This window comes from Microcaecilia unicolor, chromosome 2 (assembly GCF_901765095.1).
Source record: "Microcaecilia unicolor chromosome 2, aMicUni1.1, whole genome shotgun sequence".
Taxonomy (NCBI): Eukaryota; Metazoa; Chordata; class Amphibia; order Gymnophiona; family Siphonopidae; genus Microcaecilia; species Microcaecilia unicolor.
The window spans coordinates 400,730,701-400,750,954 of record NC_044032.1 but is presented as its reverse complement, the minus strand read 5'-3'; the positions used below and the strand labels follow the sequence as shown (position 1 = coordinate 400,750,954).

Sequence of the window (20,254 nt, the reverse complement as noted above, 5' to 3'; positions counted from 1 at the left end):
TAAGGGAGGGGGCACTGGAAGCAATGCAATGGAGGAAAGCAGGTTGGCTTAGGGCACCACTATTCCTTGAGCCAGCTCTGGTGGACCCAGTCCTTCAGAATAGTTTGCAGTAGAACTGTGGTTGGTGGAAGATCTTGCAATATTTCATAAGAAAATTAAAGCCATGTTGTTTGTGGAGGTTTTTGGGAAGTAAGGTAGGTGGTTGGAGAGACACTGTGAGGATTACAGGATGCATGAGTTGTTATTGTGAGTACTATGTTCTAAACATTCTGGGGTCAATAGTCAAAGCAATTTAAATAACCACTAAACTGAAAGCTAGCTATTTTGGGGGCAGTGCAGGGGCAAAGTTGGCCCTTATGTGGTTAAGGGCCGATATTCAGAACTTAACCACCTAAGTTAAGTGGTCAAATCGGACCATATAAAATTCAGTCCTATCTTTATGCAATAACATTTAGGTGGTTAAGTGCTGAATATCACATTTAACCTCATAATATAAGAAATAGCCGATCACCTAAACCTGGATATTCAATACTGGTGCCTGGATGTGGCCCAGCACACATTATCTGCAGATAATGCCCGTGGCAGCTGCTGCTGAATATCTACACCTCCATGAAAATGCCTTTTTTTAAAACCCAGCTAAACAAGCATGTTATGTAAAATCCCACACATGCCTTGAACTGTTACATTTAGCCAGACAATACAGAAGGGGACAAGGCTTTCCAACTGAGGTATTGTAAACCTCAGATTCTTTTCATTTCTCTCCTTCTGTGTTGTTCTGCTTCAGCTCTTTTGAGTACTTATATCTCCTTTGGTTTTTGCCCTCAACATTCATCCAGGCCAATATATTTGGGTAAAGTGAAGTTATCTGTAGCAGATGCTCTCCAAGGACAGCAGGCTGAGTATTTCACATCTGGGTGATGTCTTCCCACGGAGCCCGGAGCGGACACTGCCTAGTGTATATAGTTATTAGAAAATTCTAGCAGCGTCCCACCACGTGTGTGCGGGTGCCTTTCCACCTGACGTGTGAGCACAGATTCCTCAGTAGGATAACATAGTTGAACATAGTTGAAGGAATACAACTCCTAGTAGGAGAGGTGTCCTCGGAGAACACCTGCTACAGGTGAGTAACTTTGCTTTCTCCAAGGACATACAAGCTGTAGTATTGCCACATCTGGTTATCTTTAGCTACCAGGCTCACCAAAAACAGCAATGTTAGAACAACAGGGACTCAAAACATTGAGACCTTGCAGTCACTCAACCTTAAATTATAAATATACTAATTGTGAATGTGCAGCCTGGAACAAAATAAAACTGGACTTGGCAGTGTGGAATTGGGTTCTAGATATCAAACAAATTCTGTAGAACTGTCTGACCGAATCAGCTGTTATGTCCCGTGTCCTGCTCAAGGCTGTAGTGAGATATGAATGTGTGTACTGAAGACCACATCACAGCCTTGCAAATTTCCTTGATGGAGGCTACTGATATAGCCATGGCTCTGACATTATAAGCCTTGACATGACCCTCTAGAGTCAGTCCAGCCTGGGCATAAATGAAGGAAATGCAATCTGCAAGTCAATTGGAAATAGTGTGTTTGATCCACTGAGGGAGTGCCCCACTCTTGGAAGATCTTGTGGGCTATTCCCATATTGAGAGACCACTCTTAAAGCTGAATTACCCTGCTCAGTCTGTCTGCCAGGCTGTTGTCCTTGCCAGCCAGGTATGTTGCTCGTAGTACCATCCCGTAAAGGAGGGCCCACTGCCATATCTATACCAACTCCTGACACAAGGGGTGAGATCCCATACCCCCCTGCTTGTTCACATAATATATTGCAACCTGATTGTCAGTTTGGATGAGAACAATTTGGTTCTATAGCCGATCTAGGAAAGCCTTCAGAGCATTCTAAATAGCCCTTAGCTCCAGGATGATGATGTGGAGATCTATCTCCTGAGCAGACCACACTCCCTGGGTGTGAAGTCCATCCACATGAGCCCCCCAAGTTGGATGTATCCACTGTCAACACCTTTTGAGGAGGTGGAATTTGGAATGTGAGTCCCACAGTCAAAATGCTTCAAATTTGTCCACTAGAGGAGGGATTGGACAAACTCTGGAGGAACTCAGATTACATCCGCTAGGTTCCTAGTGGCTTCAGACCATTGGGAAGTCAGAGTTCATGGAGCACCTCTGAAATGGAGGCGAGTCATGGGAGTGACATGCACTGTGGAGGCCATGTGGTCTAACAATCTTAACCTGCTTGCTTGCTTAATCTGTGACCTGCTTGCTGCTCTGCACCTGTGAAGCAAGCACTATCAAGGTATCCGCTCTTGTCAGGGGCAGAAAGGCTTGAGCTTGCACCGTATCAAGCAGGGCTCCTATGTATTTCAATTGCTGAGTTGGGAGAAGGTAGGACATCAGACTCACAGAAACAGAACGAAACCTTGCGCCGGACCTCGTCTGGCGGGGGTTGGGGTCCCCCGCCAGCAAAGGTAGGTGACAGCGAAGGCAGCAGCGGGGGAGGGTTGGCAGCGGGAAGGGGGGTCGAGAGGGTCATCAGCAGGGGGGTCCAGGGCCAAATCTATGGGGGCCCAGGCCCCCATGGCCCCACGTAGCTACGCCACTGAGTTATAGAATAGGGCCCTCTTTGCCTAAGTCTACATGCCGGGATTTACACCATGTTTTCATTGGTGTAAATGGATGTGCATAGTTTTAGGCACTGGGATATCAACTAAGTGTATTTTATATACCGTGCCTAAATCTAGGCACCGCTTATAGAATACACGTAGGCAAAAATATTTTCCGCGCGGATTCTTTAGGCACCATATATAGAATCTAGTCCTAAGCGCAAAAATGGACACAAGATTCAAGAATTAAGAAGGTACGTGTCCACATATGCAGAAAAATGACATTATAAAATTACCTCCTGAAATCCCTTCCTCTGCCTCAGGTATCCTCTGTGCTTGTCCCATGCTTTCTTCAGTTCAGCCATTACCCTTGTCTCCACCACTTCCATCGTGAGGCTGTTTCACACATCTGCTATACTTTCTGTACAGAAATATTTCCTGAGATCACTCCTGAGTCTATTCCCTTTTCTTTCTTATTATATGATCTAGGCTTGCTTTTAATGAACAGAGACCTGCCTCCTGTACATGTATACCTTGAAGGTATTTACATATCTCTACACATGCACATATGTGAGTGATTTTATATACATATATACAATTCACAAATGTCTTTCAGTTTACCTATCCATTACCCCTTTTGTGGGGACCATTTCTATATGGAATTAAGGGCTGGGTTCTACTGGCAATTCTTCCTTCATTATTTTCCTATCAACACCAATAAATAGATCCCATATTTGTTTTTGTTATTTCTGTGCTGTTAATATGCTGCTTGCTTAGGGAGTCTTTTTACTAAAGATTAGAGCATGTTATCTGCAGCAGGACCCATAGGAATAAAATGGGTCCTGTGGCAGATAACATGAGTTAATCCTTAGTAAAAGACCCCATTAGTGTGTTAAGTTTACCTTGTGCATTTCAGTTTGTAAAAAGCAAAAAAAAGTTTTTTAATTAAATTAAATCCTACTGGCAAGAGAAAGATAAAGAAGATAGGGATAAAATTAATGCCAAAAGGAAGAGTGATAAAATGCATGTGAGAACACAGATTAGTATACTCAAATGAAGAGCCCAGAAGAACAGAAGAAATGAAAGAAGGGGTTATAGTGGATGCAGGGGAAAGGCATGGGGGTAGGTGTGAGAGAATGGGGAAGGTATGAGGGCAGGGTTGGGAGATACAAAGGAAGTGCAGAGGAAGGCTTCAGAGGTAGTAAACCGATATATTTAATTATTGATGAGAATCTATCGAATCACATTTTTAGCACATTTATTAGACATATTTATCTACCATCTGCTGTGCCCCTTAAATGTGCCCATCCAAAGATGAAATTAAAAACCGAAGTTAATTACATGCATAGATGACCGTAAATTGCATTTGTTTGGTTTAAATTTCAAGGTTGGATGTTAAGTCAGTTAATGTAATTAAAATTGTAGTTAAGTTCACTTTGCCTGAGTTGACTAGTGTGTGCGTGTGTGTGTGTGCATACATATCAATCTCTCTCTTTGCCTCTCTGTCTGACTACGGCAGTCATTTTAAAGCTCTATTCATGTTTTAAACATGGATATCCCAGCACACACCCAAACCTCTAAAACAACTAGAGCCAGATTCAGTAAATGGAGCTGAAAAATAGGCATCGGGAAAAAAAACAGTGCTCAGTGCTATTCTATAAAGAGCACTCCAGGATGAGCTCCCTTTACAGAATAGCACCTTGTGGGGATTACCATGCCCAACTTTGGACACCGGGATTTACACCAGCTGAAACATGGTATAAATCCTGCTGCACAAGTTGGGCACAGATCCCCAGAATTCTATAACAGTGCATACATCTTTTGAGAATGTTCCTGACCCTTCCAAGGCTATGTCACTTTTTGGTTTGCATCCTATGGATTTGGGCATCCAGGCTTATAGAATAGCACACAGCCAGACGAATGCCCAACCCTAATTGGTACCAATTAACATCAATAAATTGTTAGCGCCCAATTATTGATGTTAATTGGCTTGTTAACCAACTAGGTTGTGCATGCATTTCTGGATTATGCTCAAATTTGGGCACGGATATTTGGATGCCCTTTATACACTCTGGAGACTACAGTGCAATTTTAGAACAGACCATAGAAAAATGGGGATGAAGCAAAAATGGGCAAAAATGATCGGAGGCCAAGTCAGGGGCATTTCAGGGTCATGTCTGTTCTTGATGTCTATCAGCAATTCTGGGTAACACATCGACATACAGGGAATGCAAAAAGAAATCAGGGCTTACACTTGCTATAAAGAGCAAATAAGTGCTACTGCAGCGTGTTTTTGTGACTGCTTGTGTTGGTGCAGATTGGAGGAGAGCTGATACAAGAGTCTGTGAGCCCACGTGCTATCTCTATCCACCCAGGTCTGTATGTCTTTCACCCCATCCCATCCTTGCTACAATCCCTCCAGAGCTCATCTCTCACTCCCTGCCCTCTCTGCCCCCACAAACTTCTCCCCTACTATCTTTTTCTATACCCACCTGTGAGCCCCATCCACCACCTTCCCTGACCCTACTCCAACCTGTTGGATTATTTGTAGTAAATAATTAGCAGATTTTAGTACACACAGCTTCAGCTTTAGAAATGTTAATTTCTTTCTTCATCTCTCTCTCATTCACCCCTGAATAATTCACTGCTGAGTCACTTTAAAGTTGAAGTAACAAAACATCTGTTTACTCACAGTTTGTAGTTAGATTATAATCAGACAGGCTTATATATACATATTACTATACATTTGTCTTATCAGCTCCTTCCATGTGCTTAGATGGTAATGGATGCTCACACCACCATAGATCCTCTCAGGTTAGGAGAGATCATGAGCTCCATGTGCTCCATGTGCTGCATGTGCTGTGTCTAACCCCCACAGGAAGTTGCATAGCTGTGTGACCTCTCTAAGTAATTCACATCAGAGGTCACAGAGTAATCACAGAGAAATAATATCTGACAGGCAATGCATGCAAAATACAATACATTCCAACAAACCCCTTCTCATGCATAACTGTCATGCAATTATTTATTCATACAAAGTCCAAGCTTTATACGCAGATTCACAAAATGTTCTCTGGGTAACGGTTTGGTCATGATGTCAGCTGTCATCTCACTGGTGTGACAATAGTGTAGACTGATGACCCCTTCTTTCACCAACTCTCGCACGTTGTGGTATTTCGTTGCGATGTGCTTGGTGCGTGACTGAACCTTGTCATTCTGTGACAGTCGGATGCAGCTCTGATTATCTTCCATTATCTGGATTGGTCTCTTTTCAGCTATTCCGAAATCCAGCATAAGTTTTTCAATCCACATCAGTTCTCTGCACGCTTCCGATACGGCCACATATTCAGCTTCTGTAGAAGACAAACTCACAATACTTTGTTTATGACTGGCCCATGAAATTTGTACATTTCCATACATAAACACATATCCACTTGTGGATTTATAATTAGAATGATCCCCTGCCCAATCTGAATCACAGTAACATATTAGTTTTGGATTACTATTGGCTGAAATCTTTAATTTACAATCAATGGTACCCTTTAAATACCTTACCATCCTTTTAACCGCAGTCCAATCTGATTTGGTAGGTGAGCTGACCCTTCTGCTCAAAATTCCTACTGCATTTGCTATATCAGCCCTGTATGTGGTAGTTAGATATAAAAGCTTACCTATGGCTGATCTATATTGGATGTTATCTGGTAAAGGTTCTCTTACTGTTTCATCCTTCAGAAAATCAGTGATCATGGGAGTGCTTACAACTTGGGCATCTTGCATACCTAAACTTTCAATAAGCTCATTTATTTTCTGCTTCTGGCTTAGAAGATAAGAACCATCATTTTGTTTCTCAATTTCTATACCAAGATAGTATGACACATTACCAAGTTCTTTTATCTCAACATTGTGGTTTAAACACTTTACAATGTCCTTGTACTCTTGCTCACTTTCGCTTGCAATGAGCAGATCATCAACAAAAGCTAAAATGTATGCATATTGTCCATTTGTGCACCTAGTGTACAAGCATTTATCTGCTTCACCTTGCTTAAATCCTAAATTTGTCAATATTTCATGCAATTTTTCATCCCAACATTCTGCACTTTGCTTTAATCCATAAAGACCTTTGTTTAATTTACACACTAGCTGTCTTTGTTTTGTATTTATGAAACCTGTTGGCTGTTCCATGTACAAGTCTTCAGTTATATCTCCATGAAGAAACGCTGTTTTCACATCAATGTGGTTGACTTGCATGCCTTTTGAGACTGCAATGCTCAGAAGTGTTCTGATTGTCGTGTGTTTCACTACAGGTGCAAACACTTCATCAAAATCTTCTCCATATTTTTGAAGATATCCCTTTGCCACTAATCTGGCTTTATACCTTTCCACTTTTCCTTGTGCATTCCTTTTTAACTTGAATACCCATTTGCATCCTATAGCTTTCTTGCCAGGAGGTAATTTTGTAAGAATCCAAGTATTATTTTTATCCAATGCATCAATTTCTTCTTGTGCAGCTTTATGCCATTCAGCAGCTTCTTCTGCTGGCATTTTCTCAATCTCATCCCATGTTAAGGGCTCTTGAGCTTCTGCTGACTTTGTTAAGTAAGACAGTCTTGGGGGTGGAACACCTTTGTTTTCCCTGGATGAGCGTCTGACAACAGGTTGGTCTGACCTTTCCGCATCCTCTATATCTGAGAGTCCTTCTCCAATTGATTCCCCTTCTCCAACTGTACTGTCTTCTTCAATGATCCTTTCTGTGTCTGCTTCCTCTGCCTGTTCCTCGTTAGATACAGGTGAGTTGCTTTCAGACATCTGCCTTGGTATGGCATTTATATACACTGGCATGTCTATTATGGTTCTAGTTTCATATTCTGGATGATAAGGCTCATCTGGGATAATCCAGCCTTTATCAACCCTTTTGTTTTCATCAAAATATGTAACATGTCTTATGCCAACAATGCCAGTTTTCAGATTCAAAATTCTATATCCTTTGTGTCCTGGAGCATAGCCAACTAAAATGCCCCTTTCTGTTGTGGAATCCAGCTTATGCCTTCTTTGCTTTGGTATATGAGCATATGCTGTACTTCCAAATGTTCTTATGTGTGACAGGTTTGGCTTCCTACCATGCCATGTCTCATGTGGTGTGCGCTCAGCGCCTTTAGTTGGCATTCTGTTTTGTAGGTACACTGCTGTGAGAATGGCTTCCCCCCATAGTCTTTTAGGGAGATTGCTATCTGACAGCATACATCTGGTCATTTCCACAAGTGACCTAAATTTTCTCTCTGCAACAGAATTTTGCTCTGGTGTATAAGCTACTGTTGTGATATGCTGAATGCCTTCTTGTTCTAGAAATGTGCGCATGCTTTGTGAAGTGAACTCACCACCATTGTCGGTCTGAAGAACCTTTGGTTTTCTTTCAAATTTATTGCTCACCATGGCTACGTATTTCTTCAGCATGTCTGTGACTTGACTTTTTTCTTTCAGCAAATAGGCCACACAATATCTAGAGAAATCATCCAAGAATATTAGCACAAATCTGTTATTTCCCAATGATGGGATATTAAACGGTCCACATAAGTCACTGTGTATTAAGTCCAGTACTTTATTACTCCTATTTCCTGTGTATGCAGGAAATGAGGGTCTCACACCTTTTTGAGTAACACAATCTATGCATTTCTCCATTTTACCAGCATCTGCACTTATCTGAATGCCAGTGGCCAGTTGCTTACTGTGAAGATCCTGGATCACCTTAAAATCACGATGTCCCAGGCGGCGGTGCCAGATTTCCAGACTACATTTACCATCATTCTTCCTTACTTGCGCCATATGTGAGGCTTCACCTGAAATGTTCAGCTTATAAACATCATTATGCATAAAAGCTTCAGCATACACTTCATCATTTTTAGAGATTGTGCACTTACTGTTTTCAAAATGAATCACAAATCCCTTCTTATCTAATGTAGATACACTAAGCATATTGCAAACTGCTTGGGGAATATACAAGACATCACTTACAGGAATTTCTTTAACTTCATTAGACACTTTGCATTTTAAGAATCCAATACCTTTTGCTTGGATCTTAGCAGTCCCTGCGTTTGCAGTTTTAAGAATACCTTCCTCTGGACACATTTCCTGAAAGAAATCCTTACAATTGGTTAAATGGCATGTGCTCCCTGAATCCAAAATCCAAGTACTTTCATTTGAATTATTATTTACCATAGTCAAAGATTTTTCTGCCATTAGAAAGCCCTGGTGTTTATCTTTGTCCTTCATACATTTCCTGGTTTGAAAATTCTTTAGTTCCATTGGCTTAGGTGAGCTAGAGGGAGTGTTTTGTGTTTCCTTACACCATTTAGATACATGTCCCTCCTTTCCACATGAGTAGCAAATCAGCTTGCCCTTGGGTGGAGTTTTCCCATAGCTCCGCCTTCCTCTGTTCTTTGCCAAGAAATTTGTTTCATTTCTCTCTGACTTGCTTTGAGAACACATCTCCTCAGAATCATTTATTATGCATTCCTGCCTTAGTTTTGATGTTGTCTGTTCAAAAGATTGCCCTTCAATGGCCTCATTTACAGACCTAAAAACATCAAACTTCTTTGATAGTGAGGTAAAAAGAAATGCTCTTTTCAATGCATCACACATGGGAATTCCAGAAAGTTCTAGCTTTTGAAATGAAGACATAAGATGCATAATGTGATCATTACATTTACTTTTATCCCTTAATTTGGTTTCATTCAACTCTGCCAGCCAAATTGGTTGCTGCTTTGCATATGTAGTTGCATACATAGTTCTCAGTTTATATAAAATGTCCTTTGGTGTATCTTTTCCCTCCACTAATATGGCTTGTTTCTCTGAGAGAGCTTCCAAAAGCATGCACTTCACATAATAGTTTGCATTGTCCCATTCAGCCATATTTTCAGCTGTTCTGTCTTGGTCTAAGCATATATTTAATCCTTTTGCTCGAAGGAGACATATGAATCTTAGTTCCCACTGCTGATAATTAAACTCAGTTAATTTTGGCACCTTGAGAGAATAGAAAAATGGTGAATTTCTTCCCTCAGCCATTTTCTTAGCCTTCTGTCTGCTGTGTGGGGGGAGAGAGAGACAGACTGAATCTTTCCTTTAAAACTTAAGAGAAAAATGTGGCCTTTTTTCTGCCTGGTAATATTTCTCTTCTTTTTCAATTCCTGAGCCCTGGGCCCATAACCCTTTTGTTGGATTATTTGTAGTAAATAATTAGCAGATTTTAGTACACACAGCTTCAGCTTTAGAAATGTTAATTTCTTTCTTCATCTCTCTCTCATTCACCCCTGAATAATTCACTGCTGAATCACTTTAAAGTTGAAGTAACAAAACATCTGTTTACTCACAGTTTGTAGTTAGATTATAATCAGACAGGCTTATATATACATATTACTATACATTTGTCTTATCAGCTCCTTCCATGTGCTTAGATGGTAATGGATGCTCACACCACCATAGATCCTCTCAGGTTAGGAGAGATCATGAGCTCCATGTGCTCCATGTGCTGCATGTGCTGTGTCTAACCCCCACAGGAAGTTGCATAGCTGTGTGACCTCTCTAAGTAATTCACATCAGAGGTCACAGAGTAATCACAGAGAAATAATATCTGACAGGCAATGCATGCAAAATACAATACATTCCAACACAACCAAGTCTCTCTCTGTCTGCATCTGTCCTGCTCCCTCTGAGTCCCTACTCCAACGTACAGCCTGTGTCTGTGCCTCTGTGTGTGTGCAAGTGAGGTGGTGACTGTGAGGAGTAACCTGTTGTCAGTCAGTGTCTGTGCTGCTGCACAATATGTAAGTCTGGGTGTTGGTGGTAGTGGGAGTTGTTGGCCATGAGCTGCAAGAACCTGTGGGATTTGGAGGACATGCTGCATGAGGGACTACAGGAGGAAAGGAGGACCAACAGGTCAAATCCTTATCGTAGAATATAGAGACCCAGGACATTGTTTCTTGACCTCACAACTGACCTCACGATTAGAGCCCCTCCTCTACACCGCCACTCACAGGGTCCAACCCACGTCCATGCATCTCAAAGTCACCTCTGCACTTGCGTTTCTCACAGCTGGCAATTTCCAGAGTCTCCTGACAGCCACTGTAGGCCTCAGTCAGTTAGCCATTTCCTACTGCATCACACAGTACCTTGCGGTCCTTTTCACATACACTGTGCTTACTCACAACATTCCCCCAGACACAGCAGCAGAGACAACACACAATGACCCAATTCTGTGAGGTAGCCTTTTTCCAGTCTGTCCATGGTGTCATTGCCCCCAAATAGAAAAAACCTGCCTAGTTCAACAGAAAGGTATTCCACTCTCTCAATATTTAAATAGTGTGCAATGCACAGGGAGATGTAGCAGTGAATTATCAGCCAGTCGTGAGTATCCCTTGGACGACTAAGCTGTTGGAATTTTTGTGAATGAACAATTTAAAGTTTTTATATAGTCACACAATGTCTTACATAAGACTCAGCATGGTTTCAGACCCAGACACAGCACAGAAACATTAGTCTTAGTCTTTACTACAAAGATAAAATACTTTTTGAGCTGGGGGCAACAGGTTGTAGTACTTCAATTTGACATAGTTGCAGTATTTGATGCTATTAACCATTCTTTGCTCCTGTTCAAATTGAGTGAATTGGGAATAACAGAGACAGTGCTTTGTTGGTTTGAGCAATTTTTGAGTAATAGGACATGTCATGTAGGAGGAAGGAATTAGTATGTCATCATGTTGGAATCCTGGTTGTGGATCACAATCTCACCATCATTATTTAATGTATATCTTAGTTCGCTTGATACTTGCTTTTCAGATGTAGGTATTATGGTCTTGTCTTATGCAGATGATATTTTCTTATTATATCCTGTTTTAGAAAAGTTTGAAGATACTCTAACATTTATAAATCACTACCCCCTGATATACAGCACTATTTAACTAGCCAGAATGGCTGCTGACCGGTTAAATAGCGCTTAATCGGCCATCTGACAATATTCAGCAGGGGATAACCAGCTATCCCCCACTGAATACCCCTGGTTAACGGCTAGCAGATAGCTGGGTATACATGAAAATGTGGGATATCTTTGCCCACTTTAAAGATAACAGGCCAAGTCCGAATATCGACTTAAGCCGGTTATCTTTAAACCGGCCCAAAATAAACCAGATATTTAATGCCGGTCACCGGAAATGGCCCAGCATTGAATATCCAGGCTAAGCACCAACCATGGGAGTAAGCTGGTCTAACTCCCGTGGTCTGATCATTGGCCCCTATATCTCCCTTGTAGATAAGTTAGCTACAGAACACTTTTTAAAACCGAATAAACAAAAAAATTAAGATCTTATGGTTTGGATATGTAGATAGTGCTCCAACTAAAGAGCTGGTATTAGCAACAGGAGAGATCTTAAAGGTAATTGATCATTCTAAAATGCTGGGGATTTTTCTGGATTCTAAATTGACATTTGATAAACAAATCAACACCTTGAGTAAGAAGTTCTTTTGTGATATATCTTTTATTTCTTTGTTATCTGTTTTATGTCACTACCCCTGATGCAGCCTAATTGGCGAAACGTGGCCACGTCGGGTCTGTATGAATAAAGAACCTGTTTGGACTTTCAGTGTCTGCTTTCTGTTCATATTTATAGTGTTGCCTTTTCACAGATAAAGTTGTTTCTCTTTGCGTCCTGGGAGTTAGTGCTGTTATGGTATAGTAAGGTTCTAAGTGTGTTTTTGCGAAAGTTTGTGCACAGTGTTTGTGCATTGTGGAGGGATTGTGTGTTGGCCTTACTGAGGGGACATGAAAACTTTAATATATCAGACAGTGTTTGTGAAGAAATCCTAGTGCAGACAGTTGCTTATAGAGGGGTGAGATGGGGAAGGGTGCAACAGAAGATATGGGAGGTGCATGGAGTGGTACAAGGAAAGGGTACAGGTAGAGCAAGGGAGGGGCATGGAAAAGGGCTGGTGTCAGATTTATCTCTGTCAAAAAGTTGGAAAACCTATCCATTGGCAGCAGGAGATGAGTTAATAAGACATCACCTCCTGCTGCGCAGGACAAGTCTTGTGATAAGTACTGCAAAATCTCACAGCACTTACTGCAAGACTGGTCCTGCAACAGCAGGTGGTAACATTTTATTAAGGCATCTCTTGCTGCCAGAGGGGTAGGTGGCTTATTGGTGTTGTGGCCTGCAGAATTTTGGTGAGCCAGGGGCGGAGCCAGAAGGGAAAGTGGAGGTGGAACAGGACTGGGGGCAGGCTTGGGTGGAGTGGGGTGGAGCTGGGGGCATGTCTTGAAATCTCCCTTTCAAATGTCGGGCCCCCTTGGCAGCTCTGCCTCATTGTCATCTGTATGACTTTCGTTAACCACTTCCTGTGCCAGGTGAACTATGGTCCTTCCTGGACTTCCTCCTTCCATTCTCTCTTCTTTCACCAACCATGCATTTTCATGGCATTTTTTCTACACCCTTACCAATATAGAAAAAGGACAGGAAGAAGCATATCCTTGCCTGGAATTCTAAACTTCATTGTGCAGCCATATATGTTGGTCATTGAATGATTTGAATCGAAAGTCAGGATGTACATATCAGGTAGTTCTGGTTCTTATGGAGGAGCGGCCTAGTGGTTAGAGCACTGGTCTTGAACTCCAGAGGTGGCCAGTTCAAATCCCACTATTGCTCCTTGTGATCTTGAGCAAGTCACTTAACCCTCCATTGCCTCAGGTACAAGCTTAGATTGTGAGCCCACCTGGGACAGAGAAATATCCAGTGTACCTGAATGTAACTCACCTTGAGCTTCTACTGAAAAAGGTGTGAGCAAAATCCAAAAAAAATAATAATAATAATCTTCTTTTGACTTGGTTGACTATCAGCCCCTGTTAGCCCAGTTCAGCAAAATTGGGCTCAGAAGCCAAGTCTTGAACTGGTTCAGTTCCTTCCATGTATGCACTGGTTCCTTTTTTTCTTCTATCTGCTCTCCTGCAGTGTAGCCCAGGGATCAGTCCTTGCTCTCTCCTAGCTTACTTTAGGTCCTAGGTGTCAGTGGGATTTACTAAACAGGAAACATCCTGTTGATATAGATCTCTTCTTGACACTGTTGCTTCCTGGCTAAATAGCAACCATTTAAAACTCAACCCTTCCAAAACCCTTGACCTCATGGATCTCGGGTTAACCGAACCACCCACTCTTCTTCTTCTCAGTTCTTCTTTAACACAAGTTGACTCCTTTAAATATCTAGGTATCATTATAGATTTTCAATTGAAGTGCCCCAGGCTACAGCACCCTTCCTTGATAAAATTCTCCTTGGGGATCAAGGACCCAGGGGAGAGATAAAAATGGAGGGAAAAGCTTGATGTTCGTGTGTTTAGGGAATCAATTATAAGTCATGTTTGGTAGGACCAATGGAGATAGTGTGTGATTAGAGGAACTGGCATGTAGGAACTGGGCTGAGGAGGGGGGAGAATGGAGATGAGTGCCTGAGGTTTTTGAATTGATGTTGTGAAAGCAGGCTGGACTTGTATAGGGATTTGCAGCATTTCAATCATTCATACATATTTTGAAAATTAAATGCATAAGGATGGTTTTATCCCTCACCTTAGTTTCAGCCCCAAATGACACTTTAACTGTGGTTAAAAGTACAATATTATGAAACGACATGGACATTTTTTGTCATTGAGTGCAGATAGAGACAATCTACCTGCATAAATAGTTGTTTCACCCAGAAAGATGTCAACTGAGTCTTGTTCCAAGATGGCGCTTTGACCGGACGCACCTGTGTTTGCTGCTGAGGTGACTCCGTTTTTTCCTGCCGTTCTCGCTGCCTCTGTAACCTCTATGATGGGGAAACAGAGGGGGAAAGTCAAGGAGCATTCCTCGGCTCCTGAGGCACCTTTGGCGTGGCGGCAGACGACTCTGCAGTTCCCAAGGCAGCTACCGGGACCTCGGGGAACTTCGACCCCTTCTGCAGCTCTCGACGCGTCGGCGTCGATTGAGAGCGCTAACGGGGCTTCCCTGAGCCCTGTGGAGCGCATTGCTCCGCCTCAGCCCGGAAGGGAATTGCTGGCAGCCCAAGCAGGGACGGAGAACGAAGGAGTTCAACCCAAACTGCTCGAGGGAAGGACTGCAGCGTTAGAGAATGAACTCCAGCTAAGAGAAGCACTAATTCAATCAGCACTACAGGTATTTCCTCAGGACATTGTTACTAAACTGTCTCAAGTTGGTGCTCAAACTCAACCCCCTCCTGGAGCTTGTGGCGTGGTTAGACCAGCAACTGTGACACTAGAGTCACTATGGGACATGGTACACAACATTCAAATCTCTATGCAAACTACATTAAAAGAAAATACTGACAATATAAAAACTCTTTCTGAAGCTGCGCTACTCCAAGCACAGGTGTCTGCGCAGCAGTCCTCGAAATTGGAAAATATGAGTACCAAATTGCAAGAAATGGGAACTTTAGAGACTGCTTTGGTTAAGGACAATATTTTTCTTCATAAACGAACGGAATACTTGGAGAATCAGGCTAGGAGACTTAACCTTAGGTTCCTAAATTTCCCTAAGTCTCCTTTAATTCCACCTGTTGAAATGGTCAAGAAATATATGGTGGACATTCTTGGAATGGATAAGGATTCATTGCCCCCCATAACACGGGCCTATTACATCTGGAACCCAAAGGGAGGTGATGGAAACCCCCCAGTGGTGGGGGATGGAATGAATCTAACCTCATTCCTCGAGAGTTCACTGGAAATTATTACTCAGAGGTCTACTATGCTTGTCACTTTTGTTCTGGAGCCTGATCGCAATGCTATATTAAGACTTTCCTTAAGACATTTAGAAAACCTGTTTATGGGCTCAAAGGTCCGTATTTTTCCAGATCTCTCAAAGCCTACACAAACTAGACGCAGGGCCTTTTTGGAACAGCGTCCTAGAGCGTTGGCATTGGGAATAAATTTTGTATTACGATTTCCTTGTATATGTAATTTACTGCTGGAGGGCAAACAGTTTCAATTTGTTGACCCTAAACAGTTAAAAGACTTTCTTGATGCTAGAGTAGATATGAATGTTGTATGCCTTCCATAAATAGCAGGCTAGGGCCGTTAACCCGAGGTAGCAACTGGTAGTTTTTTTTATTTTTTTTATTATTACCTTTTGTTGCTTATATTTCTTGATTCTTGGAACCAAATGTTTCTTAATTTGTGGACGAATAGGCCTTGAGATTTATTCTTACATGTATTTCCTGTTTGTAATGCCGATTGCATATTCACAATTTGTAGTGAAATAATGAAATATACCAATAAATAAATAAATTTAAAAAAAGAAAGATGTCAACTATGTTTTTTTTTTTTTTTTAACTTCAGGAGCCACTGCCCTCTTAAACCCCTTAGAATATTTATTTCCATAGTGGTGAAGCATCACCTAATGCCACCATTTAAGGACAGATGTAAGTTGGTAGATGGCAAGGACCTCTTCTACTATTTATGACAAAGGGGGGGCTAAGGCTGCCATGGTGCACTAGTGGGGCTGACATTGTTCTGAGTTAGGGATGGGTAGCAGATGGTTGTGCATAAGGGTTAAGCTGGAGGCACAAGATAATTAATAGGAGAGGGTATTTACGGTGGTGATTAGGGCTTTTGAGAGTATTTGTTAAGGGAGTAGGCCTGTATCGCTAATAAGCTTATGAACCCCTTTTTATATATCCAACAAGTGTGGTTGTTATTTATTTTAGCATGGATATGATAGAGGTCTGTAAAATAATGAGTGGAGTGGAATGGGTAGACATGAATCGCTTGTTTACTCTTTCCAAAAATACTAGGACTAGGGGGCATGCAATGAAGCTACAAAGTAGTATATTTAAAATGAATTGGAGAAAATATTTCTTCACTTAACGTGTAATTAAACTCTGGAATTCATTGCCAGAGAATGTAGTAAAAGCAGTTAGCTTAGTGGGGTTTAAAAAAGGTTTGGATAGCTTCCTAAAAGAAAAGTCCATAAGGCATTATTAAAATGGACTTGGGGAAAATCCACTGCTTATTTCTGGGATAAACAGTATAAAATGTATTGTACTGTTTTGGGATCTTGCTAGGTACTTGTAACCTGGATTGGCCACTGTTGGAAACAGGATGCTGGGCAAATAGGTGGGAAAATGTGGGATACAAATACAATAAATAAATAAATAAATAAATAAAAGCTTGATGGACCTTTGGTCTATCCCAGTATGGCAACACTTATGCACTTCTGTATTTACGTACTCAGTTTAGTGCAGGTTTCTACCCACCTTAACCTCCTAATTCTATAATAGTCACCAAAACGTGAACACAATTTTGGGCACATGCCCAATCTGCATACACAAATCTAATTGAATAGCGAGCCAATTAACGCCAATAATTGGCTTTTTAACATGATTTAATTGGCATTTACGCTTGCAAATTTAGGCGTGATCAGACAAAGGGTGCAAAAAAATGGGAGGGACATGGGAATAACAGGGGTGTTCCTAAATTTAACATAATAACAGGGATATGAACATAATATAGGTGTGTACATTTGCACCTCTTTTTAGTTGTTGCAAATGGCCTAAAGTTAGGTGCGATTCCAGGGCGTAAGTGCTATTCTATAAACCCCACCTAGCTTTAAGTGCAGCTTATAGAATAGTGCTTTTTTCAGCGACAATTTTTTTGATGACATATATAGAATCTAGCCTTATAAGGGCAATTCTTGAACTTGGCGCCTACACATACATACCACTTATGTACATCAGAGATGCCAAAATTGGCAGTTACACACATAAGTGCACTAGGTGCCACTCTATATTTATTTTTTGTATTTGTAGCATTTGTATCCCACATTTTCCCACCAATTTGCAGGCTCAATGTAGCTTACATTTACACATATAAAGTCACACATACAGTATATATATATATGGATGGAGCATGGGCAGACTATAGACATGTCTCCAACCTGTACATGTTAATTATAGAATAATATAAGTTGCACACTTTGCATGATACATTAGGTGTGCCCATTTATGCCTGCCATTGATGTAAATGGCCAATTCCGGTTTACGCTAGTATTTTATGATGCCATCTTGTTACACACATGCCATTATAAAGTTGGCACATATCATCGGTGCGCCTAACTGGAAGTTATGCATTACCAACCAGTATTCAATTCTAGCACCTGTATCACTTCATGGGCAAAGAAAGGACCGCACAAAAGGCAGTCCTATCTGTCTGCTTAGCTACGCAGACACCAACGCTGAATATGGCTAGTGTCCGCATAACTACTGGCAGATTTTCAGTGGAACTACCACTGAATATCGGCAGCCAGTCCACACAGCATGGTTTAAGTGGGCAGCAAGCCAGTCATTTAACCCTCTCTGTGTTTCTATATAATGTAAGTTTCTTAGGGACCCTTTTACTAAGCAGGAATAAGCCCACCATGGGTTTACTGCATGCTAATCTGGAGCTATCACCAACCCAATGCAGGTGCCAGTGGTTGGTCCACCCCCAGCGCGTGACATTTCCCATGCTAGCGGAAATATTTAAATATATATTTCTGCAGGGGGCTACCCGGCAGTAATCAGGCAGTGCTGTGCCCTACCCGGATACTGCCGGGTTAGCGCAGGAGCCCTTATCGTCACCTCAATGGGTGGAGGTAAGAGTTCCCCCCCCCCCCCCCGCATGGCCACAGTGTAAGAGCAATCTTACCGCATGGCCATGTCTTTTTTCAGCTTTTTTACCCACTGCGGTAAAAAGGGCATCAGGGTACGGCTTAAATGGCCCCTGCCATTAGCACATTAAGTTACCGCAGCTTAGTAAAAGGGCCCCTTAGTGTGGGGTGTCAAACCTATCACACTTACAAAGTTTCCCATAAACACAGGTTTTGATGAAAACACTACAGCTCTTGTGTATTCATTCAATTCAAACTTTTGAACTACTATAACATTATTCAATTTTTATCCAGTTACATGTCGTATTGTTCTACATTATCGATACATTTATAAGAACTGTCTATTATCATATAGTTTCTTTTATGGAATGGAAGTTATAAAACATTGTTATTTTGTATTGCATTTGGTTGTTTGTTATCCTTAAAAACTTATTAAATTTACTTCAATCGGAAAAAAAACTACGTTCATATTGTAACCTGAGCAAACTTTATGCAGACCAAAAGAGGGTATCTTAGGGGTGTTCCCAAGGGAGGATTAACGTCTATGCTGATATTCAGTGCTGGACAGCCAATTAACTGGCCAAAAGTTAAGCAGACAGCTTGGTCTGGTTAACTTTAGACTAGGTATTCAAGTATGACCTCATTTAGGCTGATTATCAGAACAAAATGAACAGGATAACATTGTTCAGTTAACTGTCTGCACACCGCTGGCTGAATATTGATACCGAAGGGTAATATTTTTTTCATAAATTTCAAATGCTGCTAATATGATTTTGAGCTGATATAAATTATTTGCATTTTGCTTTTATTTAGATGATTTACTGACAGAATAAATTTTACTTTATTTTCAGGTTCCGATGCATTGTCTACCCTTTTAAACAGAAGCTCACCATAACTACTGCTGTTGTCATCATTGTAGTTATCTGGGTTCTAGCTATCTCTATTATGTGTCCATCAGCAGTCATGTCCCATGTGAAGGAGGACAAATATTTCAGGGTGATTCTTGGCTACAGCAACAAAACCAGCCCTATATACTGGTGTCAAGAGGACTGGCCTAATCAAGAAATGCGTAAAATATACACAACAGTGCTGTTTGCTAACATCTATCTAGGTCCTCTTTCGCTTATTGTTATAATGTATGCTAGAATTGGAATCACTCTGTTCAAGACCACAGTGCCGTTTGGAGTTAAACAGGGTCAGGATCACCACCACGGTGTGTCCAAAAAGAAACAAAAAGTCATCAAAATGCTCATCATCATAGCTTTGCTCTTCATTCTGTCTTGGCTTCCCTTGTGGACTCTGATGATGCTTTCCGACTATGCCAACCTGACAGAAATTCAGTTGCAGATCATCAACATTTATGTCTATCCCTTTGCGCACTGGTTAGCCTTCTTCAACAGCAGCATCAATCCTATCATTTATGGCTTCTTCAATGAAAACTTCCGTAGGGGTTTCCAGGCAGCTTTTAAGTTTCAGCTCTGCTCAGGAGAAATGGAAAGGAGGGGATTCTATTCTCAAAGGAGTCAAGGCAATACTGTCTTGCCAGTAACTTCTCAGAAACAGGTACTTCAAAACCAAGACACGCAAAACACAAGTTGTGTGGAAAACCAGCTTCAGGAAGGAACTAAGATAAACAACAAACAGGATTTAATGATGGAAGACCTTGTAAAAGTCAACAACAACAGAGTTCATAAAGATGTGATCTGAAAGGATTTACTGAAGAAACTGCAAAAAAATAAAACAGTAGAATTGTACATAATATTCAAAGTTTGTATTAACTTTTTCAACTATAATGCAAATGAAGCCTTTGAAGGAAAGATATTTAGCATAATATTTTCATCTATGTGTAATTTGTATAGTGCATTCAGCCTTGACCAGAAACATTTAGGCATTTTGCTTTGTGATATATGAGGAGATGCATTAAGTTATGCCAACTATCAGCATTCCTTCATCTACAAGATACA

General features: G+C 41.2%; 1 protein-coding gene across 1 annotated transcript in view; it reads left to right on the top strand.

The window, feature by feature from the left end:
- NPFFR2 (neuropeptide FF receptor 2) overlaps positions 1-20,030 on the top strand; it is a gene marked incomplete at its 5' end in the record, with an annotated part of 35,177 nt that extends 15,147 nt beyond the window's left edge. The window contains one exon of the mRNA XM_030192142.1: positions 19,142-20,030. Coding sequence (XP_030048002.1) covers positions 19,142-19,997 — 856 coding nt within the window. The remainder of the gene's footprint in view (positions 1-19,141) is intronic.
- Between the last annotated feature and the right edge of the window lie 224 nt (positions 20,031-20,254).